The sequence below is a fragment of the Elephantulus edwardii genome, unplaced genomic scaffold, assembly GCF_000299155.1.
Source record: "Elephantulus edwardii isolate Elephantulus edwardi_28Jun2011 unplaced genomic scaffold, EleEdw1.0 scaffold00273, whole genome shotgun sequence".
NCBI lineage: Eukaryota > Metazoa > Chordata > Mammalia > Macroscelidea > Macroscelididae > Elephantulus > Elephantulus edwardii.
The window spans coordinates 2,959,039-2,984,680 of record NW_006400023.1 but is presented as its reverse complement, the minus strand read 5'-3'; the positions used below and the strand labels follow the sequence as shown (position 1 = coordinate 2,984,680).

Here is a 25,642-nt window from a genome sequence, read left to right as displayed (position 1 = left end):
CCCCCCCCCATGTCTAACCATCTTTTGGCAGAAGCATTCAACAGAACAAAATATGTGGTGCATTTAGGATGCCAGTCCTCTTGTGCATGCTGCCACTGTTAAGGTCATCAGACTCACAGTCACTTTCAGCAATCCGTTGCATAGGTAATCATCTTCTTTGGCCTGTCCAATGCATAGATAATCGTCTTCTTTGGTCTGTCCAAGGAGACCCAAACCTGCAGATGGCGGTCATGCATTCCGTCCCCCACCTCCTATGCAGGTGGCCAGTGGGGCGCGCCCCCCCCCAGCACAGGAGGCCTGCGGGAGGTGCGCAGCCCCCCCAGAGCCGGCGGTCATTGGGGGTGCGCCCCCCCCACCCTGCCACACAGGCGCTCGGCTGGTGTGCGGCCCCTCTTGTGCGGGTGGCTGGCGGGCGCCCGCTTCCCCCACTGCCACCATCCTGGCTCCAAGAATTCTCTCCAGACCAACTTGCAGCAGTGTGGTGGCTTCACTGTACCAGTCTTGAGGAGGGCCGGTGCCCAGCATCCATCCTGGGTGAGGGAATCCATTCATTCTGTCTGTGGAAGCCTCATGGAGCTGGAGCGGCTGTGTGGTGTGGCGAGGGCTCTGCAGAGGGGGTTGGGAGCCACAAAACTCACCCATTTCTCCTTGGGAATCCTTGAATTCCTGTTGTTGAGCCTCAATCTTCACTGAGGGCCAGTCATCAACTGTTTAAGTGTTCAATTATCAATAAGCCGAAGTCTGTGGAAGGCAATAATGGCCCTGCTTTAAGTGTTCACTGCTCCCGCAGCTCACCATGCTGTCTCTGCCTCTGCCGCCATCTTGGATCTCTCTGAATTTCCAATTTCTAATATCTTCCTTTCTTCTGATTCCGAGATCACTAACAACCTCCAGATTATTATCTAATGTTCCTTAAATTTGTCTGTAGAAAAACAAGCACTGATAATTTGACATTCCCAGCCTTAAGCCCCTGTGTGAAATGCTTTCTCCTTGTAAATTATTAAGTAGCATATGGTTGGAAAGCATTGTATTATGATGGGCTACAGGGAGGAAATGTGCTAAACACAACAACATGAAGATTCTAGTTGGTGTTCTAGTTGTTTACCACTGATATAATTAATACCTAATCTTAATATGTTGTCAATGAACAATCTGCCTCCATAATTTGTGACCTTTAACTATGTGAGTCATTCATGTCAGGCCTTGATCATCCTTAGGGGGCTCTGGTGGCGGAGTCTGAAGGAAGCTGCATTGCTAACCCAAAGGTAGCATCTATCTGGCAATTCAGATCCAGCAGTGGCTCTATAGAAGAACGCTGGGCTGTCTCCTCCCATACAACTTACAGAAAAGCCTCTGGAGGACAAGCCACGAGTCAACTTCAATTCAACAGCAATGAGGTTTTTCAGTAATCATATCTGAAAAAGTTTTCAGGACATAAAATCAGAATGCCAGAGTTTGGCTCCTTAATTTTTGCAGCCTTGCTCAATAAAAAGAAGCCTTGGTCGCATACTGCATTAGGTGCTAAACTGCTAACTGAAGAATTGGCTGTTTGAACACACCAGCCACTCCAGAGGAGAAAGATGAGACTATAAATAGTTAGAGACTTGAAAGGTTGCCATGCATTGGAATTGGCTCAAGAGAAGTGGGTCTCAGCATGGGGAGGGGGTGCTGTATATCCAGTAAAAGACTTTTCAGCTCAAACTTGTCTTTTCTACATGACTTATTAAATTTTAGAACCCATAAATCACCATGATCTCTTATTAAAAACTAAACTCTTAGTAAATAGACATATATTTAGATGGATTAAGGAGAGTCAATAAGCAATAAGCAGACATCAGCACAATACCACTAAAGAAAGAAAACACATGAGAGGAACACAAGAAATACAGTCAACCACAGCTACATCGGCACACAGGGAAGATGAGCAGATATGGACAGGTGAAAAGGAAAACATTCATGACATAGGTTTGGGCATTAATAGTCCTGCATTCATATTAAAATGTGCTGTAAAATATCCATGAATTTAGCAGAGTCAACAGAGGCAATGATATTTAAGCTTCTTTATAACTAAAAAGAGCTCTGGTAGTTTAGTAGCAAGGAGTTGCACTGCCAACTCAAAGGCAAATGTTTCAAGCCTATCAGCTGCTCCCTGGGAGAAAGATGGCCAATCTCCTCCCATGCTACTTACAGACTGAAAATGCACTAGACAGCTATGAGTCACTTCCAATTCATCATATATAACAACAATTTAACTAAACTCACCACAGGAATGAGTTGCTTGTTCTGGGGCTGTACAAAGAGTGTAGGCAGCATGGGGAGAGCCGTGTCCAACTTCTACTAACTCCACGGAAGGGAACTGTCCCAATCAACAGCATTCACAGTGCAAAACTTATTCCTATAAGGTCAGACATGCTCTCGCATGCTCTTGCATCAATTTCTTTTCATTTCCACACCAATTTTACTGCTCTACTGGGTCAGAAATCTTTTGCAACGACCACACAAACTTCACTGACCCATACTAACAACTATGGGTTTATTGGGAAATTTAACAGGTTGGAAGCAGAATACAATCCCTAAGACTAGGTAGCTTCTCATGTGTGTTTGTAGATCATTTAACTTTCAGCATCATAACTTAGGTCAGGTTACAAAATTCCCTAGTCCCGCTGGTATGTCATTTTCCCTCAGTCACCCAGCATGCATGGGAAAAGACTTCTGACTTTGGTTCCATGGGGCACCGATTCCAAGCCAGCTCTGTCTCATGCTGGTCTCTGTTCTCTGCTGAGTTTCTTATTAATCTTGTTTATATGCTGGTATTGCTGGTGCAGGGATTTCTAGCCCCAAAGGACATGCTGCTCTACCTGATTCTTCATCCTTGCTGATATTAAGATACCCATATCTGCTGTTGAATCCACTAAATTTAAAAACTAGTGGAATAATAAGACCAGCCAATATCCTTGTAGATAAACTAACAGACTCTATTTGTTTGTTCCCACCTAGTCTTGTGGCAAAATCAAGGTAAATGGCTAGGAAACCCATTTGAACAATGAACCCTTGACAGCACAGGGATCTTGGGGTTACAGTCATAGAAGACATCAAGGCCAATTGGCATAACATAGTCCACAATGACCTTGTTTTGTGCATTACTTTGGTGAATACCAATTGGGATCTTAGAAACTTGCAAACATCTATCTAAGGAACTAATAGTGTCTTCTTGTCTGTAACAGAGAGGAAAGAAAAGCAAAGATGAACCAAAACAATTCGTCCAAAGGGCTAATGAATCACACAAACCTCAACTTCTTTGGCTGAGACCAGAAGAACTAGATAGTGCCTGGCTAACACCACTTGTTATTCTTGTTATATGCTATTGTGTCACCTGCTACTCACAGCAACCCTATGTACAACGGCTCTGAACCTTGCCCTATCCTGAGCCAGTCTCACTGTCTGCAATACACCTACTCCCATTACTCCAGTTACAATGTCAATCCATTTCATCCAGGGTCTTCTTCTCCTGCACTCTCCCTCCACCCTATCAAGCCTGATGTCCTTTTCCAAGGATCAGTCTCTCCTGGACACATGTCCAAAGTATGTGAGACAGAGCTTCAAAATCCTAGCCTCCAAGGAGAAACTTGGTTTCACCCTCTTCAAGACAGACCTGTTTGTTCTCTTGGCAGACCATGATATCTTCAGTTCTCTTCTTCAGCACCATAACTCAAAGGCATTGATTCTTCTGTCAGCTACTCTAAAAAGGATCACAGCAGAAGATCTTGGATAGTTTCCGTTTTATTCCCATTTAGTTGGAACTGACTCATAGCTGATTTACTATTGAGAGTTCCAAGGCTGTATATCACACAACAGGAGATTGCCCATTTTACTCCCTGGTAGTCAAGTATGAAACAATGTGGAATAAAACTCTAGAACATAAAATAGGCTCCATTTACTGGTCCAATAGAGACTGGTAAGTCAACCTGGGACAAAACATGATCTCCATGTCAAAAAATTGACATGGATCTTCATGGCTCTACTTTCAGCAAACCAATATAAATGGCCCCAAACACCAGAGAGGCATTAATTCCTTAGAATAACCAACTATAAAAAGTAATAGAGAGAGTAGCATTTGTCCAAGAATAAAGCCCAGAAAGTAGGAAGGTATGGGACAGAAGGTTTAATGGAAATGAGAATTACAGGGATCAAATGGGAAAAGTACAAATACATTGTCTGCATTGTAATTAACTGTATAAAGTGAAATGTGTATGAAGACTTGAATTAAAGTGCAATTTGTATAAATATGCAACAAAATTATGATTTTAAAAATGTCTTATTCTAATTTAAGTATTCTTTTTTATTATAGTAAAAATATTCACAATAAACATGCAGCGATTCAATTATTTCAACATACACAATTCCGTTAACATTGATTACATACTTCATATTATACAACCCATCTCACTACATTTTTCGCAAATAATCCACCATGATGAACGTGTATGTTCAAGGGACCCTAAGTAAAAACAAACAAACAAACAAACATCTTCTTTCCCCTTTCTTCCAACACCAGATACTCATACCTAAACCCATTATTGTCAGGTTTTGATTGATAGATATCTCATAGAACTGATCAGAATTTTTCCAGAGAGTTTCCAAGGCTGTAAGCCTTTGCAGAAACAGACTATCACATTTATTTCCCTATAGAGCAGCTAGTGGGATCAAAACACTGCCTTTTCAGTTAGCAGCCAGATTGTTTAATCATTTTGCCACTTGTGCTTTTCTGTTTTTGGTAACTTCTAATAAGTCTTGGTTTCTTTGCTCATTATCAGTTGGAATGGATTCACTAGAATTGTGATAAGGTTTAGGGGTTTTTTTTGTTTTGTTTTATATAAGTGAGACTATACCCTGGATGAGATGTATTGACTAGGGGAGTGGTGGTAGATGTGTCAGAGACAATGAGGCTGGCTCAAGATAGAGCAAGATTCAGAGCTTGTACATAGGTTGCTACCAGTCTGAAGTAGCTCAACCTCACATAATAATAACAAAGTAGTAGTTTCTGTGTTCATTCATATTGTAGCACATATCAGAACTTCATTCCTCTTCATGGCTCAGTAATTCCATTTTAATATATGTTTTATCTTTTTATCCATTCATAAACTGAAATGATGGATATTTTCATTGTTTCCACTTTTTGGGTACTGTAAATAATGTAGCAATGGATATTGATGTATATGTGTCTGTTTGTGTCACTACTTTCAAGTCTTTTTACTGGAGAGTAAAATTGCTGAGTCATATCATTCCATATTCAACTGTTTAAAGAACCACCAAGCTATTTTCCACAGTGTAAGCACCATTTTACATTGCCACCTGGGAGAGGGAGTAAAGAAGAGGGAGATAGGAAAATGTACAACAATGAAATAATTTAAAAAAAATTTAAAGCACAACAACACAAAAATCCTCACTACTGGTATAAACTGTTGTTATTGTCATTATGTGTTGTCAATTCCCCTGCAACTCATACTGACCCTATGTACAACAGCCCTAAGCCCTGCTCTACCCTGTGCCTATCTCACTCTCTCTGACACACCTATCCCCATTACCCCAGTAACTGAATCAATCCATCTCTCTTAGAGGGTCTTCTTTTCTTGCGCTGTCGCTCCACCCTCCCATGCATGACATCCTTCTCCAAGGACCAGACTGATCTTGCGACATGTCCAAAGTATGTCAGACGAAACTTCAGAATCCTTGCCTCCAAGGAGCAGCCTAGCTTCACCCTCTCTAGGGTGAACCTGTTTGTTTTCCTAGCAGTCGCTGGTATATTTAATATTCTTCTCCAGCACCACGTTCAAAGGCATCAGTTCTCTTTCTATAATTCCTAGTCATTGTCCAGATTTCTGATGCATAACAAGTAATTGTAAAGGCTATGTCCTTGGTCAGGTGCACTTTAACCCCCACTTACATCGTTGCTCTTCAGTACTTTGAAGAGGAATCTGACAGCAGACTTTCCCAATGAAATTAGTCTTTTAATTTCCAGGCTACTAGTACTAAGTATTTCTTAAGCTGAAGGAACTGAAGAACAAATTCAAGCCTCGAGTTGCAATATTTAAGGATGCTTTAGGCAGAATGTTAAATGATCCAGGAGGTATCAAAAGAAGATGGAAGGAATATATTGAGTCATTGTAGCAAAAGGTATTGGCATACAAAGAAGAATTTCATAAAACAATGTGTGAGAAAGAGCTTGTGGTGATGAAGAAGTTCAAGCTGCTTTGAAAGAATTGGCAAAAAACAAGACTCCAAGAATTGATGGCATACCAACTGACATGTTTCAAGAAACAGACTACCCTGGATTTGCTCACCAAGTTGTGCCAGAAATCTGGAGGACAACTACCTGGACAACTGACTGGAAAAGATCTCTATTTGTTCCCATTCCAAAGAAAGGTGACCCAACAGAGTGTAGAAATTATCACACAATATCACTGATGTCACATGCAAACAAGAATCTGCTGAAGATTATCCAAAAACAACTGAAACAGCACATCAACAGAAACTGTCTGAAGTGCAGGCTGGATTTAGAAGAGGTCATGACACTAGGGATATTATAGCTAATGTCAGATGGATCTTGGCTGAAAACAGAGAATACCAGAGGAATGTCTATCTGTGTTTCATTGTCTATGCAAAGGCTTTTGACTGAGTGGGTAACCAATCTGCAGACAGACGCTGGCAACATTGCGGACACCCTCCAGGAAGCGGGTATGCAGAGTCTCCTCTGTGATGTCAATCACTTCAGGATTGTAGATGCTGCCGTTGTCAAACACCTGCTGGATGATCAGCCCCAAGGAGAAGGGAGAGATGTTCAGCGTGTTCAGCAGGGTGGCCTCTCTGGCACCCACCTTGTCTCCAGTCTTAATCAGTTCCACATCACTCAGGATTTCAATGGTGCCTCTGGAGATTTTAGTGGTGATGTCCAAAGTCTGGAAGAAGGCGGTGTTCTCGGGGCCCAGACCAGTGTTCTGGGCCGGCACGGTAACCTCACACGGAGCAATGGCACCAGCATGGGCAACAGCCGGCACCTTGTTGGCCCGCAGCATGTCCCTGACCTCAGTGAGATCCTCTTTGATGAACACAAACCCCACATTCCCCCGGATGTGAGGCAGCAGCTTCTCCAGGGCCGGATTGATGTCCAGGTGGCCCCTGATGGCCTTGCACATCACGGTGTTCTTACCCATCAGTACCACAGCCTTCCCGCGGAGGGACATGCGGATCTGCTGCATCTGCTTGGGGCCCACATTGTCTGCATCCACGACGAAGCATTTCGGATAGTCTCCCAGAAGTTGAATGATCTTAAGGAAGTAGTTGGACTTCCAGGTCGCCCTGTCTTCCCTGGGCATTACTGCGGTGCATCAGGGATTGCCACGCGGGGTTTAAAGACGATGTCACTCTCACGAGGACGCCTGGCAAGAGCTTCTGTTCAGCTTTTACTTCAGAATCTCTTCCCTTTGTTTCGGCTTCTCAATGCTCTACTGAGCATTTTCAATTTTCAGAATTTCTTCTGACCTCCAGCTTGGTTTTTTCTTTCTTCTCTGTCTTTGTAATGAACTTTTGCTTTCTTCACGGATGATACCCATGATGTCATCCCAGATCTCATCCGGTCGTTCAAAGCTCCAAACTTATTCTTAAGGTGATTCAGGTGGTATAGAGAAGAATCATATTTTGCTTTTTGTGGACTTGTTTTTATTTTCTCTAGCCTCAATTTGAATTTTCACGTGAGTAATTGATGGTCTGTTCCACAGTCAACACCTGGCCTGGTTTACACTGCTGGTAATAAGCTTCTCCAACAATTCATTCCACAGATGTAGTCAATCTGACTTCTGTGCATTCCATCAGATGAAATCTATGTGTAAAGTCATCGTTTGTACACAAATGACTCAACAGCACATAACAACAACAACAACAACAATTTGCAATGAAGAAATAATTGAAGGTACACAGTCTAACCATTCTATCCCTGGCCTCATTTCTGTCACCAAGTCTGTACTTTCTGACTACTTTGTCATGGTTTCAAGTTTTCCTCACTTTTTGCAAGCAAGGTTGTATCATCTGCATAATGCAGGTTGATGAGTCTTCATTTCTGATGCCATGTTCTTCTTCATATAGATTAGATGCTTGAATTGTTTGCTCAGCATACATGTTGAATTGTTGTTGTTGTTGTTGTTATGTGCCATCGAGTCGTTTGCAACTCATAGCGACCCTATGTACAATAGCCCTAAACCGTGTTCTATCCTGTGCCAATCTCATTGCCTCTGACACACCCATCCCAATTACCCCAGTCACTAAATCAATCCACCTCATAGAGGGTCTTCCCCTCCTGCACTACCCAGCATGATGTCCCTCTCTAAAGACCTATCTCTCCTTACAACATGTCCAAAGTATGTCAGGCGAAGCCCCAGAATCCTTGCCTCCAAGGAGCAGCCTGGTTTAACCCTCTCTGCGATGAATCTGTTTGTTTTCTTGGCAGTCCATGTTAAATAGGATAGAGAAAAGATACAATCTTCACACACCTGCTCCCTGAGTTTAAATCATGCAGTGTCCTGTAATCTGGTTTTTCTTCTCTAGGAAAGCTATTCTAAAATAGTGACAGTTCCTTTGATGTATTTTGGACATTCTCAGGAGGAAGCAGTCCCTGGAGAAGGACATCATGCTTGATAAATCAGAAGGTCACCAGAAAAGAAGTACACATGCCCTAGGATGAAGAGAGAGAGAGAGAGCTAAAGAAAATTCTTGCTTGCAGGGTCTAGCAAGTTCCAAATGTCTCTGGGTCAGAAGACAGGATAAAAGCTTCTCTTAAGTCATGTAGTTGCAGACGATGACAAATTCAACAGTTGGCTGTTGGTTCAAGTGCAAAAAAATCAAAGAAGGTGCAAGATCCTGATTAAGCAAAAAACAAGTGAGTTCTGCCAGATTTCCTAGTCTAGTCCATGCAGACCACACCCTTGATGAAACTGGTTGCTGATAGCAGATTTCAAAATGTGAATTATTTAATTTATCAAATTGCATCAGAGGAATCACTACATAACTGCCAAGCTACACTATGCCAGAATCAAAGTAAGTCAAATTGATATACAACCTAACCATTAAAATACACAGAGCTGGACATAGTCCAAAAATGGCCTCCAATCTTGTGATGATAGCACAGGACAAGCTTATACCATTCTATTGTTTTTCTTTTATACATAAATTTGCTTTAGTTTAAATCAACATGATGGTGCCTAACAATAATAGAAGATTTAAAGAAATTAATGGCCCTGGCCATTGGGACTGTTTCCAGTATTATATACAAGGCCTTTGTATGTTCCGTTTTCAGTTTTGGTTTAGGTGGTTGGTTTTCTGTCAGTTTATGTAGGGTTTGTTGTGTTGGTTTTTTTTTTATATAAAGATAGATATGTAGATTTAATAGTTCAATTAGTATAAAGATAGCTGAACAGAGAAGATACTAAGCTGTCAGTAACACACTTCGTCATATATATCTGACCTTATTTCCTTCCAAGGATAAGATGCTAATGCCTTTCTTGACCCTCCTGTGGCTGAGTGGGGCCTTATGACTGGTTGGAGCTACCGACTTGTAAATGGAAATTACCTGAATCACTTTTATTGCCAAGGTGAGATGGTTCATAACTCTCTCCCTCTGGCTTAGTTAATCATCAGCATAGTGTCAGAGTTCCACAGTCAACTTCTAGACATGACTCTGTAGCATGCACAGGAAATACCTTTTGTTAAGCTACCAAGATTTTGGACTTGTTTTCAAATATAACAGTCTGTCCCAATGCAAGTACCATTTTACACAGATGCCAACTTCTTAAAAATTAAATGTTGCTGTTGTTTGATGCTTATAAGTATGCCTCCAATAAGTATTACTCATAGCAACCCTTATGAACTCTTTCCAATCCTGTGCCGTCCTCATCATCTCTGACATACTTGAGCCCATTGCTGCAGTCATTGTATCAATCCATCTCACTGATGATCTTCCCTTCTTTCGCTGACCCACCACCTTTCAAAGTGTGATTTCCCTCTCCAAGAAATAGCCCCTCCTAACAACATGTCCAAAGCATGCACGATGAAGCATTGTCATCTGCCTTTAAAGAGCATTCTAGCTTCCTCTGAGTCATATCTGTTTGATCTTTTGGCCGCCCATGGGAATATTCAATACTATTCTCCAATACCACTGCTCAAAGGCTTAAATTCTTCTTCTCTCATTCTTATTTATTGTCCAGCTCTCAGGTGCATAGCAGGTGATTGAAAATACCACAGCCTGAAGCAAAAGCACCTTAGTCTTCAATGATACCATTGTTGTTGTTAAGTGCAGTGAGTCGCAGGCGACTCATAGCGACCCTATGAAGGAGAGTCCTCGACGCTTGGGTACCTTTCATCCTCTCTCGAGGTTCATAGGGTTTCCGGAGGCAAGGTATTATGGAAGTGGATGCCACTCCTCCTTACAAGCTTGTTTTAATCAGGGAACTCCACCCCACTCTCAATGATACCATTACACCTAAGTAATTTGGAGAGATCTCTGACTACACACTTTTCCAATGCAAAATTAAATAAACAATCAATATTCAGTCCTAATGAGAGTGTAGCTTAGTGGTTGCATGGCCAACCCAAGGATGCACGGTTCAAATCCAGCAGCTGCTCTATGACAGAAAGATGGGCAATCTCCTCTGGTGCAATTTACTACCTCTGAACACCTGTCATAAGTGGGTCCTGACTCAGTGATACATAACAACCCATGAGGGTGTAGGGATACTTTCAAAATCTTCTAGTGGACAGATAAATTGTTACATCTTTTTGGAAACTTATTTGACACCAGATTCTATTATAATGAAAATACGCATATCTTTTGATGCTGAAATACTATTTTGGGGGAGTTCATTCCACAGGGGAAAAAGTACTAATTCAAAAGGATGTTATTTTTATATTGTTTGCAGTGACTAAAAATGGAAAATACAAATTTTCACACATGGTTTAGATATGTATACTAGGAAGTACTATGCAGTTGTCAAAAGGCAAATGTCATCACTTCTATCGACTTTAAGGGGTGTATTTACATGTTAAACGAAAATAAAAAATCCACATGCAGAAACGTGTGCTTGTGAACCCAGAGCCTTTCCTCTTAAAGGAGTAGACGTAATAGGCAATAAGGGAAGTGATTAAGAGTGGTGATTATCACATTTTTCTTAATACGTCTTGATTCCCTTCTGCTTGCTACAATTTGTATGATTTATGTAGTAAGATGAAGTAACTGAAATTGCAAGGGTTTGTCGACTGAGTTCTTTACGTGATGCCGTCATCCAGTGGTGCTGCCACCACTTGGGAAAGCTAGGAGAAGCAGGATTTCATATCTACTCAGAGGGGCCTACTTTAACCACAATGAGTTTCAGCTGTGTCCTGGAAGCCTTTATTTAGGCGCGTGCGTAGTCACTTTAATTTTCCCAGCCTCTTAGGGTCGTCCCGGGGATTGCTTTTGACCCCAACAGGCTACCGTCGCGGTGACCGGAACAGCACCTCAGGTTTGCTTCCGGGCGTCGATTTTGCTTCCCTTTCACTTCCCTCACGTTTTTTTCCCCCTCTTCCCTCTCCCTTCTCCCCTCCTTCCCTCCGTTTTCGTTGTTTCTTCTTCCCGTCGAGTCCGACCCCAGAGTGGTGAGTCTGGGGTCCAGAGTCAGAAGAAGAGCTATTGTAGCTGGGAGCGGAGTGGTAAGGGGAATACTGTGAGGGATTTGGAGTCCAAAGGCTTGTCTTGAGATGTTCTGTTTGGAGGAGGAGGAGGTTGGGCGAAGGTAGGAAGGAAGTCTTCCCCGACAGGCGACCGGGGGGCGGGGCTGAGCCGAGACTGTGGGTGGATGAGACACCCCCTAAATTGTTTAGCACCTAGTGGGGAGTTCAGGAAAGTACAGTAGAGAAAAAAATGGAGGCGCTGAGAACTAGCAAGCGTCCAGCTTGCACAGCACGGCTCATTCTAGCAAGAGTCTTGTTTTAACTATTTGATCCAAAGTTAAAACCAGTATGGATTATTTGGATTGGGTATATAAAGTAGCACATTTTATTCTTGGATGTGTTTACTTTTTGCTTTGAGGAGAATCTTTTTTTTCTCCAAACTTTTGAGTGCTTAAGACTTTGTATATGACATTACAAGTGCTGATTAAATTTCCACATTTAAACAAGGTAATAAAGAAAAAACAAGTAATTCGAAGAAAAGACCTGCAAAGTAAGTTACGCCTCCTCTTCAGGTGTTAATATTGGTTCAAATTAGGGGTAACATGTAGACAGACGTATTTAATTATTCAATTAAAAAGCAAATTGTTTTACTCTAGATTGATACTTCTTAATGGCCTAAAACATATTTCCTAGTTCTCTATTGCATAAACTGATTAAGACTTCATAAGTCTGACTTTCAAGGCATTCTACAAGTATGGCCTCACAATATAACATTTCACTTTCTAGTCTCACCACTATCAGCATTTTACTCAAAACATGCAGAGTTCTTTAAATACTCCCATGGTTACACACACATCTGAAGTGCCTCCAACTTGATTTTCAAGATCCCTTCCAAATCTATGACAGCTAGCTTACAAAATATGTTAGGTTCTTTAAAAAAAAACAAGCAAAACTACTTCTTGGCCTTCCGTGGCACATTGATGGGAAATGCATATACAGAACAGTGTTTTTTACATATAATAAAAATGTAAGCGTTAATATGGACATATTAAGTGTCGCATGGAGTCTAAGGTAAGATGACTCTAGTCTATGGGACCAAATTTTATTCACACCTCGCCTATAGCATCGGTTGAAAACTCTTGTTTTTTGGTTTTTGGGGAGTTTTTTTGGTTGAGAACTCAGAAAATCTCAGCATCAGGTTCTGGAGAATTGGAAAGAATATCAAGTCAAGTTAACTGTATAGAAATAGCAAGGAGCAGAATCAAAAAGAGTTTATTGAGGGAACTGTACTTCTCTATTATTTGTCAGTATAATGACCCCAAAGGTAATTTTGTTCCTCTTAGAGTACAACATGTCCTCCACTTCTGAGTGCATTGGTTTGGGTGCAGCAAGAGCTGCAGTAGCGTCTGAAGATATTGCAGAACTTCAGCAGGCAGTAGTTGAAGAGCTTGGCATCTCCATGGAGGAACTAAGGCAGTTCATCGATGAAGAATTAGAAAAAATGGACTGTGTGCAGCAGCGCAAGAAGCAGCTAGCTGAATTGGAAAACTGGGTAATACAGAAGGAATCTGAAGTGGCCCATGTTGATCAGCTCTTCGATGATGCGTCCAGGTGAGAACTACTGCATGGAAATTAGAAGGAAAATCTCCTTTGCAGGTATCTTTATGGTATAATTGTTCATAACATTGTGCCAAAACTATACAAAGCAAAAAAGTATGGGCCTTTATTCTTAGAGTTTGTGAGCTCAGACCTCACAATCACTCATATATAGAAAAAGCATTTATTAGAAATGAGCATCTAATCAGTGGTAGAGGAGTCCAGATCTTAAGTCTCTTCATTTTTCCTCACTCATCCTGCTTTGTAATCCTCCTTTGTTTTCTTAATGAAATAAACTAGGGAGAAAAAATTGTAGAGTTGCTTGCTGCCTCATAGAGCATTAATTTCTAAAACAATGTATAAAAAGGGATAGTAGTAGTTGGTAAAGAGTTGAACTGCTAACCCAAAGGCTGCAACTCTGGTAATTGGACTCCACCAACAGCTTCGAGGAAGATGCATGGGAAGTCTCTTCCCGTGCAGTTTGCAGCCTCTTGAAAAGCCTGTGGGTCAGCTGTGATTCTGTTCCAACTCGACAACAATGAGTTGAATTATTCAGAAAAGAAAACCACAAAAAACAGCCAAACTTACTACTGTGAAATTAATTTCAACTCATAAGAGCACTTCTTTAGGTTCCTGAGGCTGTAAATCTTCACGAGAGAATATTCTCCATTTTTACCCATGGATCAGCTGGTAGATTCAAACTACCTACCTTTTAAGTTAGCAGCTCCATAGGTTATGTACTGTGACATCAGGGCTCCTCTGCTACATCTCCAGAAGATTTTTCTTTTTCAGTGATATTACCACTATTTTTTAAAGCATATTTTCAGGTAAAAAAAGGTGAATAATGAGATAAGGTTGAAAGATTGTGCTTTGGGTTTATTTGGGATTTTTGAGAAACTAGTCTAGAAACCAAACCACTACTTAAAACAGTTTTCTATAGGAAAAGTATCTGAAATTCTGAACAGTATAATTTACAATTTATGCTGTATACTAAGTATAATTTACAATTTATGCTGTATACTAAGGTCTGTTTGAGGATACTCTGCACTTACATATAAATTGTAATGACGCCTCCACACACTTTCTCTGCTGGATTTGATCTCCTTTTTCACATATGTTCCAATATTAGGGCAGTGACTAATTGTGAGTCTTTGGTGAAGGACTTCTACTCCAAACTGGGACTACAGTACCGGGAAAGTAGCTCTGAGGATGAAGCTTCCCTGCCTACTGAAGTAATAGAGATACCTGATGAAGATGATGAGGTCCTCAGTATTGATTCAGGTAAAAAATAAGGCTTTGGTTAGGAATGTCTTAAGAATAAAGTTGAAACTCTGGAAGATGAGCAATGTAAAATAAGAGAAGGGGGAAACGAATGTCTCTAACTCCATATTCTAATCTTCTTGATCTGTTAGTATCATAGATGTCTCCTCTGTGCCACTCTCCATCTATAGTAACCTTTTCCCCATCTTTTGTAACCTCGCATCCCCTTCTGTATCTTTAGTGGTAGAATTAGCAATATATATACGTATACTAAGATAATAGATTCTCTGGTTTTGTCTATTTTTAACATTCTTATTTAGGTATAACTTAAATACCATAAAATGTATTTATTTTAAGTCTGTGGTTTGAATTTTAGTAAATTGATATAGTTGTATAACCTTCACCATAGTCCAATTTTAGAACACCTAGAGCACTCCAGAAAGATCCCTGTTTTACCTTTTTTAAATTGGTGATCTGAGTGAAAGCTTACAAAATAGACTGATAATTCCTTTTGGCCATTCAAACATACTTTGTTTTGTAACATTGATTACAACCCCTGCATTTTAACAGCATTGTTGTTATTGTTGTTAGGTGCTGTTGGGTCGTAGACGACCCATAGCGACCTTATGAACAAAAGGCCTGAGCACTATTCATACATAGAGTTTCAGAGGCAAGCCATTTCAGAACTGAATGCCGCTCCTGCTTCCAGGCTTGTTTTAGTCGGGAAGCTCCAGCCAACACTGTCCACCATGGGTACCCATTATCACATTTGGCACATCACTGTCACAGTGTTCAGCATCACAGCAACCATGAGTTACCTCTGTACAGCAACGTACAATGTTTTGTAATATTGATTATAATCCCTGCATTGTAGCAGCTTACTTCCCCACTTCTCACCTGTGGTTCTTTTTTACATTTCGTTCTTCAGTCCTCTCCTTTCCTGCCTTCTGAACTTTATTCCTGTGTAGATCTGATGCTCCTCTTTTGATTTTGTATGATTGATTGATCTAAGACCTTTATACCTTGGTGGTGGTGGTAATGGTGTCAACCTTCTAGGCCTGTCTGTTATATGTCTGAAAGTTGAGCCGCAGAAGTAAGTTCATTTTCAGGGTGGCAAAGGTCCATAGTCTTTGGGATTCCACCAGTTCCTATTGAACCGGTAAGCTCAGCCATTTTCATGATTTTGAGACATTCTGTACCACTCCATCCAGGATCCACTTTTGTGATCATCCCAAGGTTATCTAGAGTCACCAAAGCTGCCAGCACCTGCCCTATGGCTGGAGCCAGAAAGAAGCTCACCAGGTTGTCTTTGATACGGGGGCCATGCAATCAGCCAGGATCCTCTTTTGTGATCTCTTTCAGAGCACTAGGTGTTGTTATAGCTGGGCACAGTCTGTTTCTAGTCTCAGAGTTGTGGGGGTTGAGGTTCTTGAGGTCCATTTATTACTGTGGACTTGTTTCCAAGTTGTTGTTGATTGCCTTCGTGTTGAGGATGATTCATAGTGACCCTGTGAACAAAAAGCCTGAAGCCCCTCTACAACTGTCAACATTTATCGAAGTTCATAATTTCTAGAGGTATGTTGCTTAAAAAGTGGATGCCACTCCTTCCAAATCTGTCATAGAATGTTATTGGTTGAGTTGCCTGCAATGCATAATGTCCCTATGTACAGCAGCTGTGAACCCTTCCCTGTCCTGAGACAGTCTCACTTAATTCTGACACACCAACCCCCATTACCCCAGTCACTGTATCAATCCATCTCATCTGGGGTCTTCCTCTCCTGCACTGTCCATCCACACTTCCAAGCATGATGTTCTTCTCCAAGGACTGATCTCTCCAGGCCATGTGCGCAAAGTGAGTGAGGCGGAGCTTCAAAATCCTAGCCTCCAGAGAGAGACTTGGTTTTTTTCTCTCCTAGACAGACTTATTTGTTTTCTTGGCAGTCCATGGTATGTTGAAGACTTTTCTCCAGCACCACAACTCGAAGGCATCTATTCTTCTGTCATCCTTAATCATTGTCCAACTCTCTGAAGCATGATAAGTTAATTGAGAAGACCTTGGCCTTCAGTATAGATTCATCTCATTATCAAGAAAATAAAAATCATCACTGCTGAACCAATAAACAACATCATAACAGATGTAGAAAAGATTGAAGTTGTGAACAATTTATTTTATTTGGATCTACAGTCAATATTCATGGTACCAGTGGTCAAGAAATAAAAGAAGTGTTGCAAAAGTACAACAGTGAATGACTGGAAACCCTAAGTCTCTGTAAACTTTCATTAAAATTAATTTTAAAAAGTGTTGCATTGGGACAACCTATTAAGGATCCATTTAAAGGGCTAATGGGCTAAGGATTTAAAGCCTAAGGTGCACCTTATCCAAGCCATAGTATTTTCAGTTGCATCATATGCATCTGAATGTTGAGTAATGAATAAGGATGACAGAGGAGTCAATGCCTCTGAATTGTGTGGATGAAGAGTATTGAATAGACCATGGCCTGCCAATAGAATAAACAAATCTTCTTTTGGAGGAAGTGCAACCAGGGTGTTCATGAGAGGCAAGAATGGTAAAACTTCATCTTCCATACTTTGGGCATGTTGTCTAATGGTGCCAGTCCTTGGAAAAAGACATGCTGGGAAAGGTAGAGAGTCGCCAATAGAGGACGGAAATCATTGAGATTGACTGTAACAATGTGCTCTAGCATGTTGGAGATCATGAGGGAATGGCACAGGATAGGGCATAGTTGTTCATAGGTTCTCTGAGTCATGATTGTATCAGCAGCACCTAACAACAACAAAGCCCAGAAGACAGGAGGATGTGGGATAGAAAGAGTAATGAAAATGAGAATTACCAGAAGGAAGTGGGAAAAGTACAGTTGCATTGTGGGTCTTGTAATCAATGTTATAAAACAAAATGTATATGAATAGCTGAATGAAAGTCAGTGTGCTTTGTAAACTTAGACTCAGGTCACAGTTTTAAAAGGAATGAACATGACCTTCCTGTGGGTGTGTCCAAGTGAGCATGACTATATTGCTCTTCCATATAAATTTGAGAATGAGTTTATGTTCCCCATGTGCCTCCTAAAAATGCACAAGATTGACATTTTGAAGGTCAATTTAGACCTAGCTGGCAATTTCCCAGTATCAAATTCTTCCATACAAAAATGATATATTTAGGTCTTTTCTAATTTTTTCTAATAAGTTCGTTTTCTTCACAGAAAGCTTATTCCTAGCTCCTTTACCATTTCTGGTAATTCTGAAGAAATATTTTTCTTAAATTACATTGCTGATTTTTAAACTTTTTATTGTGTAAACAAATTAGCTTTCTATATAGCAATAGCAATTTATACACATTTTGGAACATTGATTGCAATCCCCAGATTGTAACCATATTCTTTCCATTTCCTGCTTTTTTTTTAAAATTTATTTATTTATTTATTTTTTCCATTTCCTGCTTTTTATCGCTTCTAGTCACCCTTTTTTCTCATTCTCTTCTGTATTCTGAGGTTTATTCTTAGGAAAATAGTGCCCTTTATTGGATTTAAGAAGTGCCCGACTCACTGATGTTACTGTTCACCTTTTAAGCCTGGTATGAGACTCTGAAAATTGCACTGGAGCGCAGAGAAGCCAAAGCACAGGGAAGAATTCAAGATACTAAAGAGTTGAATAGAAGATTTCAAAAGGCAGCACGGGATGACAAAGCAAAATATTACAATGAAATGTGTAATGAGTTGGAGTCGGAAAATCAAAAAGGCTGAACTCGCTCAGCATATCTTAAGCTCAAGGAACTGAAGAACAAATTCAAACCTCGAGTTGCTATAATCAAGGATGCTTTCGGCAGAACATTAAATGATCCAGGAAGTATTAAAAGAAGATGGAAGGAATATACTGAGTCACTGTATCGAAAAAAATTGGAAGACAGAAGAATTTCATGAAACAACATATGAGCAAGAGCCTATGGTGATGAAAGAAGTAGTTCAGGCTGCTTTGAAGGACATGGCAAAAAATAAGGCTCCAGGAATAGATGGTATACCAATTGCCATATTTCAGTTAACAGATGCTGCCCTGGACGTGCTCACTAAGTTGTGCCAAGAAATCTGGAGAATGACCTCTTGGCCAACTGACTGGAAGAGATCGATATTTGTTCCTATCCCAAAGAAAGGCGACCCAACCGAATGTGGAAACTACAGAACAATTTCACTGATTTCACATGCAAGCAAGATTTTACTGAAAATTATCCAAAAACGACTGGAACAGCACATCAACAGAGAACTACCAGAAGTCCAGGCTGGTTTCAGAAGGGGTCGTGGTACTAGAGATATTGTAGCTGATGTTAGATGGATCTTGGCTGAAAGCAGGGAATACCAGAGGAATGTCTATCTGTGTTTCATTGACTATGCAAAGGCATTTGACTGTGTAGATCATAACAAACTGTGGCTGACTCTGAGAAGAATGGGAATCCCAGAACACTTGATTGTTCTAATGCGAAACTTATACTTGGACCAGGAGGCAGTCGTCAGAACAGAGCACGGGAACACTGCATGGTTCAAAATTGGGAAGGGCGTACGCCAGGGATGCATCCTATCTCCATACCTTTTCAACCTATATGCAGAACAGATTATCCGGGAGGCTGGGCTCTATGAGGAGAAATGTGGGGTCAAGATTGGTGGACGATTTATCAACAATCTGCGTTATGCAGATGACACAACCCTGCTTGCTGAAACTGAAGAGGACCTGAAGCGCCTGCTGCAGAGTGTCAAGGACTGCAGCCTACAATATGGATTGAGGCTCAATGTCAAGAAGACAAAGATTCCCACCACTGGACCAATTGGCAGCATCAGGATGGTTGGTGAAGAGATTGAGATTGTACACAGCTTTAGTTTGCTTGGCTCCATAGTCAACAGTCTTGGCACCAGCAGCCAGGAAATTAAAAGGCACATTGCCATGGGAAAGTCTACTGTTAGGGACCTCTCCAAAGTGCTGAAGAGCAGTGGTGTCTCTCTGGAGAGTAAGGTGCGTCTGATACAGGCCATGGTCTTCGCAATCACCTGTTATGCATCAGAGAGTTGGACAATGACCAAGGAGGATAGAAGGAGAATTGATGCCTTTGAGCTGTGGTGCTGGAGAAGAGTATTGAGAATACCATGGACTGCTAGGAAAAGAAACAGATTTGTCCTGGAGAGGGTTAAACCGGGTGGCTCCTTGGAGGCAAGGATTCTGAGGCTCCGTCTAACTTACTTTGGACATGTTGTGAGGAGAGACCGGTCCTTAGAGAGGGACATCATGCTTGGGAGGGTGGAGGGACGGCGCAGGAGAGGAAGGCCCTCTATGAGGTGGATTGATTCAGTGACTGGGATAATTGGGATGGGAGTATCAGAGACAGTGCGATTGGCACAGGACAGAGCGGAGTTTAGGGCTGTGGTACATAGGGTCGCTATGAGTCGCATGCTAACAACGACATTTGATTGAAAGTTGCACCACAGAAATGAGTTCAGTTCCAGGCCTGAAGAGCAGTAAACCTTAGTCCGTATTTCAGGGAATTCCTCTGGACTCTGTCAGACCTGTAAGGCTAGTCCTTTTTTTTTTTTAAACTCATGGTTGCACATTTACTTCTCCCTCCCCTTCCCATAATGCACCCTTTGTTCCAGATTGTTGTCATACGTACATTTATCATGTATTCCTTTCAGACAGTTCTTCCCTTCATCTGTTCAATTGCAGTGTTCAATAACTACTCTTTTCCCATTCTCTCCCTAACATCCATCATGTCTGTCCTATTTTATTATTTTGTGTGTGTGTACCGTCAAATCGGATCTGACTGGTACAGTAGAGATTGTCCCTCCTTCTGCAGCAGAGCATCTGATGGATTCGAACCATTTGCCGCTGGGATTGCAGTGCAGCTTCTTGCCACTAGCCCACCAGTGTCCTATTTTATAAGAGTGGTGTTATGCAGTGTTTGACCTTTTGTGACTGAGATACTTCACTCAGCATGTCCTCCAGGCTCACCCATGTTGTGTAATGTTTTAGAGTTCATTGTTTTTCAGTGCTTTGTAGTACTCACAGTAATACTCCATTGTGTGAATGTATGTAGTTTTTCTGTCCATTTGTTGATGGTCATGTAGATTGTTTCCATCTCTTTTCTATTGTGAATAACGCAGCAATAAAGATGGGTGTGCATACATCTGTTTGAGTCATGGCTCTCGTTTCTTTAGGATATAGTCCTTGTAGTGAAATTGCTGGGTCAAATGGTATTTCTCTTTCCAACTTTTTGAGAATGCACCAGACCATTTTCCATAGTAGCTGTGTCATTTTACATTCCCACCTACAGTGAATAAGAGTTCTAATCTCTCTACAACCTGGCCAGCATTTATCATTTGCTGCCCTGTTGAACTTTGCTATTGTTGTTGGGAAGGCTCGACTTGCTATGATTTTGAATTTTGTTCTATATTTCTCTCCTATTCTGTCCAGCACCAGCTTTTGTTTTCTTTTTCAGATTAGTATCTGGGCACCCCCTAGTTCTACTGAATTTAGGATCCTGGATGCTGGGGTTCACATGGTCCATTAATCCTTTCAACTAGTTATTTCCTTCCTTCCTCCCTTTTTCCTCTTTCTAAGAAAAGACCAGGAAAAGTTATACCTTAGAGGATTGTTCACAAACCTTTAAAGATTTTATCTTTATGGATTTTGTTGTGTCTATGTCCCCCAAGACTATGGTTATCTAATTGATGGTGGTATGTAGAAGTGCAAGTGACTTGGTTATAAAACATTTTATTGTGGTTTAAGTCAGAGTTTGCACAGCAAATTGGTTTCCCTTCAGTTTCTTTTGGTTTTTGACTGGTTGCAATCTGCTCAGTATAACATGTTTTCTGCTTCTTTCCTGGGTTTTCCCCTTTTCCATTCACCTGTCTTTTCTGTGCCTTCCAAACTTCCAAATGCTGCTGTTTAGTTTTATTTGCTTGACTATTCTGAGGAACTCATTCCTCATGGTTCATTTTGTATGCCTGTCTGTTCTTTGACTGAAAGATGATCTTTAGGAGTGGTTTCATTTCCAGGTTTGAAAGGTATCTAAGGGCCTTATCTTGGGAGGTTTCACAAGTCTCTAAAAAATCAGTGAATCTGGCTCTTTTATTATTTTAAATTTGTTCTACATTTTTCTTCCCCTCTGTCTTGATCTTCTATTCTTTTTTAATTATACTAGTTTATTTACAAAATTTGAATACATAGTTTTCCAGAACACATTCTTCCAATTCTGATCTCACTCAGAGTAGTCAGTAGTCATAGCCAAGCACTATGTACTTCTTAGTCTTATAGTAGTAGAGGCTGTGGTTTATGTGGTCTGTTAGCCATTTGGAGCAATTGACTTGTTTTGGGATTGGGTTCTTTTTAATTGATTTGCTTACAAAATTACATTGCATACATTGTGTTTCATGCTTTCCATCTATAGCAGTTGACTTTTGTATATTGATTTTTATATCTGAGAACCTTACTAAATTCTTATTTTTAAAGGCCTGTTCACATTTTCTTTGTAGATTGTTAAGCATAGATAAAGGCAAATTTTTTCCTTTCCTTTAATTATAAGTTATAAACCTTTTATTTTTTGTCATAAAACATTGTGAAGGATCTCTAGTATAATGACTTTTCCCCCTTTTGATTTGAGTGAAAGGTTACAAAGACATTTCGTTTTCCATTCTAACATTTTATGATATTAATTACAGTGCTCATATTTTAACAACCCTCTTCTCATTTCCTCCTTGTGATTCTCAGTTCCATTAATCATTCTGTACTACTTTGATGCCTTGGGACCTTTTTCTCTGTGGAAGTGCTGCTCTTTGGGTTGATTGTTCTAAGGATTGAGTACCTACCAGGTGTTAAGTGTTGACCATATGTCTTTGTCATATATTGATGAGTCAGGACTGACTCATAGCTAACTTCAGGGGCAGTAATTCACACACGGGGAGATTGTCCGTCTTTCTCTGTGAAGCAACTGCTGGATTTGAACCGTATGACTTCCGGTTGACAGTGCATCTCCTTACCAGTAGGCCACTAGAGCTACCTATTCACCTTACAGGTGTGTGGATTTGTTGGAGTGAAAGTCTTGTCACAAGAGTGTGTTTTATTCCAGTTTTGAACGGTAACCAAGGACCATAATCTCATGGATGCCATCTGACTTTGTCAGATCAGTAAGCCTGAACATTTTTACTGTTTGGGGAGGTTTTTATTGTTTGTCTTGATCCATATTTTTCATTCACTTCTACTGTGATTTCTTTTAGACCAGTCAGCTGTAGTAACTTCTACTCTCAGGATTATAGAAGCTGATATTTGTGTGGTCCCTTTTTAGTCCGTTGGACTAATTGTTTCTTTGTATCTTTGCTTTTTCTCCTTCATCTTTGTTCCAATTGAGGAGAGATCATTAGTTACTCTGCTATAGTGTTAAATAGAGGGAACAGTTTTATCAAAAAGCTTATTTTTAAGGAGATATTTTCAGTTTTTCACCATTAAGGTGGATTGCCTATAGCCTGTATAGCTTTCACTTAATTTGATGAAAGAGCTTGTCTTCTGTTCTTAATGAAAGAGCTTGTCTTCTGTTCTAGTTTCCTGAGAATTCTTAGCTTGAATAAATAATAATTTTCTTGAATGCATATCTTACATCTGATGAGATAGTCATGTGATTTTATTCCTTTATTCTGATAATGTGATGAATTACATTAATCACCTTCTTCATATAAAACTTATATTCCTAGGATGAATCCAGTTTGAACTTGATATTAATCTTATTTTTTTAACATAAGGAGTGGAATATGTACAAATATAATTTCACATGTACAATTTAATGCTTATAGATTACATTTTTCAAGTTGTACAGTTTTTTTCCTGGATTATTTCTTCTCATTACATAAATTCACTACACCTCAGTTTCTTATCTAGTCATAGGTTTGATCCCAAATACGTAGTTCTTTATAAAGCACTAGGCTGAAAGCAGGTGCATTATTATTTCATTTAACGTAGACTTCAAAGGATATTTTGGTATTAGCGTTAAAATGATCTCTAGGCAATAGTTTCAGGAGTTTATCTAAAGTCAGTGAGAATATTAAATTCAGTTCTATGTTTTCCTTTGTTAATATTTTTTCAAACTGCTAGATTTAGTGTGCTGATAACTTGGTGTTTTAATTTTTATGACAAAATTTTCTGTGACAGAGACCTAACTTTTTTTTTAAAACTCTGTTACTACCAGTTATAAATTTATTTACAGCTCACAAACCTAGTTTCATGAGTGCACACACACTCACATAAGATATTTTTAAATGTTTATTGCAGAATTTATATATATATATATATATTCATATATAAAATTGATAGACCCCAAGTGCTTATAAATGAAAGAGTAAATTTTAAAAAAATATTCATGTTACAACCTGTGTAAGGTATTCTCTTTCTCATTGCCATTGTGTCAGAACCAAATCATAGCTGATCCTCAGCGGGATTTTGTGGGCTGTAAATCTCAAGGGAGGAAGTTGTCCATCTTTCTTCCTTGGAGCTGCTGGTGGCCTGGGACTGACCAGTTTTAGATTAGCAGTACAGCTACTCTACCAGAGCTCTCTGTGTCCAAAGTCTTAGTAGGCAGTTTAAAAAACCAAACCAACAACCAATCAGCTACAAGTACTAATAAAGAATGCTTTCTTAGGTTGTTTTTTTTTTTTAGTGTAGGAACATGAAGAAACAATATAGGAAATAATGAATGTTGCATATGAGATTATTGATGTAAATTATGGAAAATCTGTCAAAAAAATTATCTTGAAAATATGTTACTTACTACCTTTTCTTGTTTTAGGATTTTTTTTCCCCTAGTGAATGTTTACAAATCATACTGGTTTTTCACATAATCATTGATAGACTTTTATAACATTAATTGGCATTGCTTAATTAACTGACTACAAACCTAGACACAATAGCTGAAGTACTCAGATGATAAAGATGACAAAGGTTCGAACAGTTCAGATCTATTGTTCATAGTTACTGAGTTGTAGTCAATTCAGTGGCACGTAATAACAGTCAACCTTTTATTGTGTATTACCTTTCCCTTCACCTAACTCTTCTGTAGTTTTTCACTCTTCTCCCCTTCCCATCCCTTGTAAACTTCTAAAATGGATTATGTGTATAGACATTTCCTTAGCTTTTTATAGAATTGGTCTAATACTGTAAATGTCCTGTTGTGACTAACTTATCTCACTGTCATCCAATATAATTTATTCTAGACCCAGCCATATTGTGCAGTATTTCATGAATTCTTTATCATTTTTGAGTGATGCATAGTATTCCAGCGTATGAATGAACCACAGTTTTTTAGCTGTTCATTTGTTGATGGACACTTGAGTTGTTTTCACCACTGTGCTGTTTGTAAATAACTGTAATAAACGTGGATTGTGCTTAAGTTTGTGTTGCAGACCTTATTTCTTTGGAATGTATACCTACTAGTGAGATTGCCGGAGCAAATGGTAGTTCCATTCCCAGCATTCTAAAAAAGCATCAAAGTGCTTTCCATAGTGGTTGTACTTTATTTTTATGTATGTGTGTTTTTGGTGGGGTTTTTAGTGGGGTTTTTTCCCCTTACAGAGGTTGTAATTTAAAAAAAGATGTTTGACTCAAAAGAAACTGATAATAGTGTCGCTTAGGAGGCTAACTTGAAAAATATTTAGTATTTTCCACTGTATATCTACTGGTTTTTTGTTTGTTTGCTTTTTAATTTTTGTGTGAGTGTACCGTCAAATCAGATCTGACTGGTACAGGAGGAGATTGTTCCTCCTTTTCCCGGCAGAGCATCTGGTGGATTCAAACCGTGTGCCTCTGGGATTGTAGTTGCAGCTCCTTGCCACTAGGCCACCAGAGCTCCCCTTTTTCTTTTTTTTTAATGGTATTTTGTACATGTACCGTCAAATCAGATCTGACCAGTACAAGAGGAGATTGTCCCTCCTTCTCCAGCAGAGCATCTGGTGGATTCGAACCGCACACCTCTGGGATTGCAGTGCAGTTTCTTGTCAGTAGGCCACCTTCTTTTCACTTTTAAACATGAAATTTTAAATTGACAAAAAAAAAAAAA

General features: G+C 40.0%; 2 protein-coding genes across 2 annotated transcripts in view; one reads left to right on the top strand and one right to left on the bottom strand.

The window, feature by feature from the left end:
* The window catches only part of LOC102852068 (60S acidic ribosomal protein P0-like), a 70,725-nt gene extending 63,352 nt beyond the window's left edge, over nucleotides 1-7,373 (bottom strand). Inside the window, exon 1 of the mRNA XM_006900151.1 lies at nucleotides 6,674-7,373. Within this exon, the coding sequence (XP_006900213.1) occupies nucleotides 6,674-7,373 (700 nt within the window). The remainder of the gene's footprint in view (nucleotides 1-6,673) is intronic.
* Nucleotides 7,374-13,045: 5,672 nt separating this feature from the next.
* Nucleotides 13,046-25,642, top strand: part of SETDB1 (SET domain, bifurcated 1) — an 86,328-nt gene continuing 73,731 nt past the window's right edge. The window contains exons 1-2 of the mRNA XM_006900150.1: nucleotides 13,046-13,305; nucleotides 14,420-14,571. Of these exons, the coding sequence (XP_006900212.1) occupies nucleotides 13,046-13,305; nucleotides 14,420-14,571 (412 nt within the window). The remainder of the gene's footprint in view (nucleotides 13,306-14,419; nucleotides 14,572-25,642) is intronic.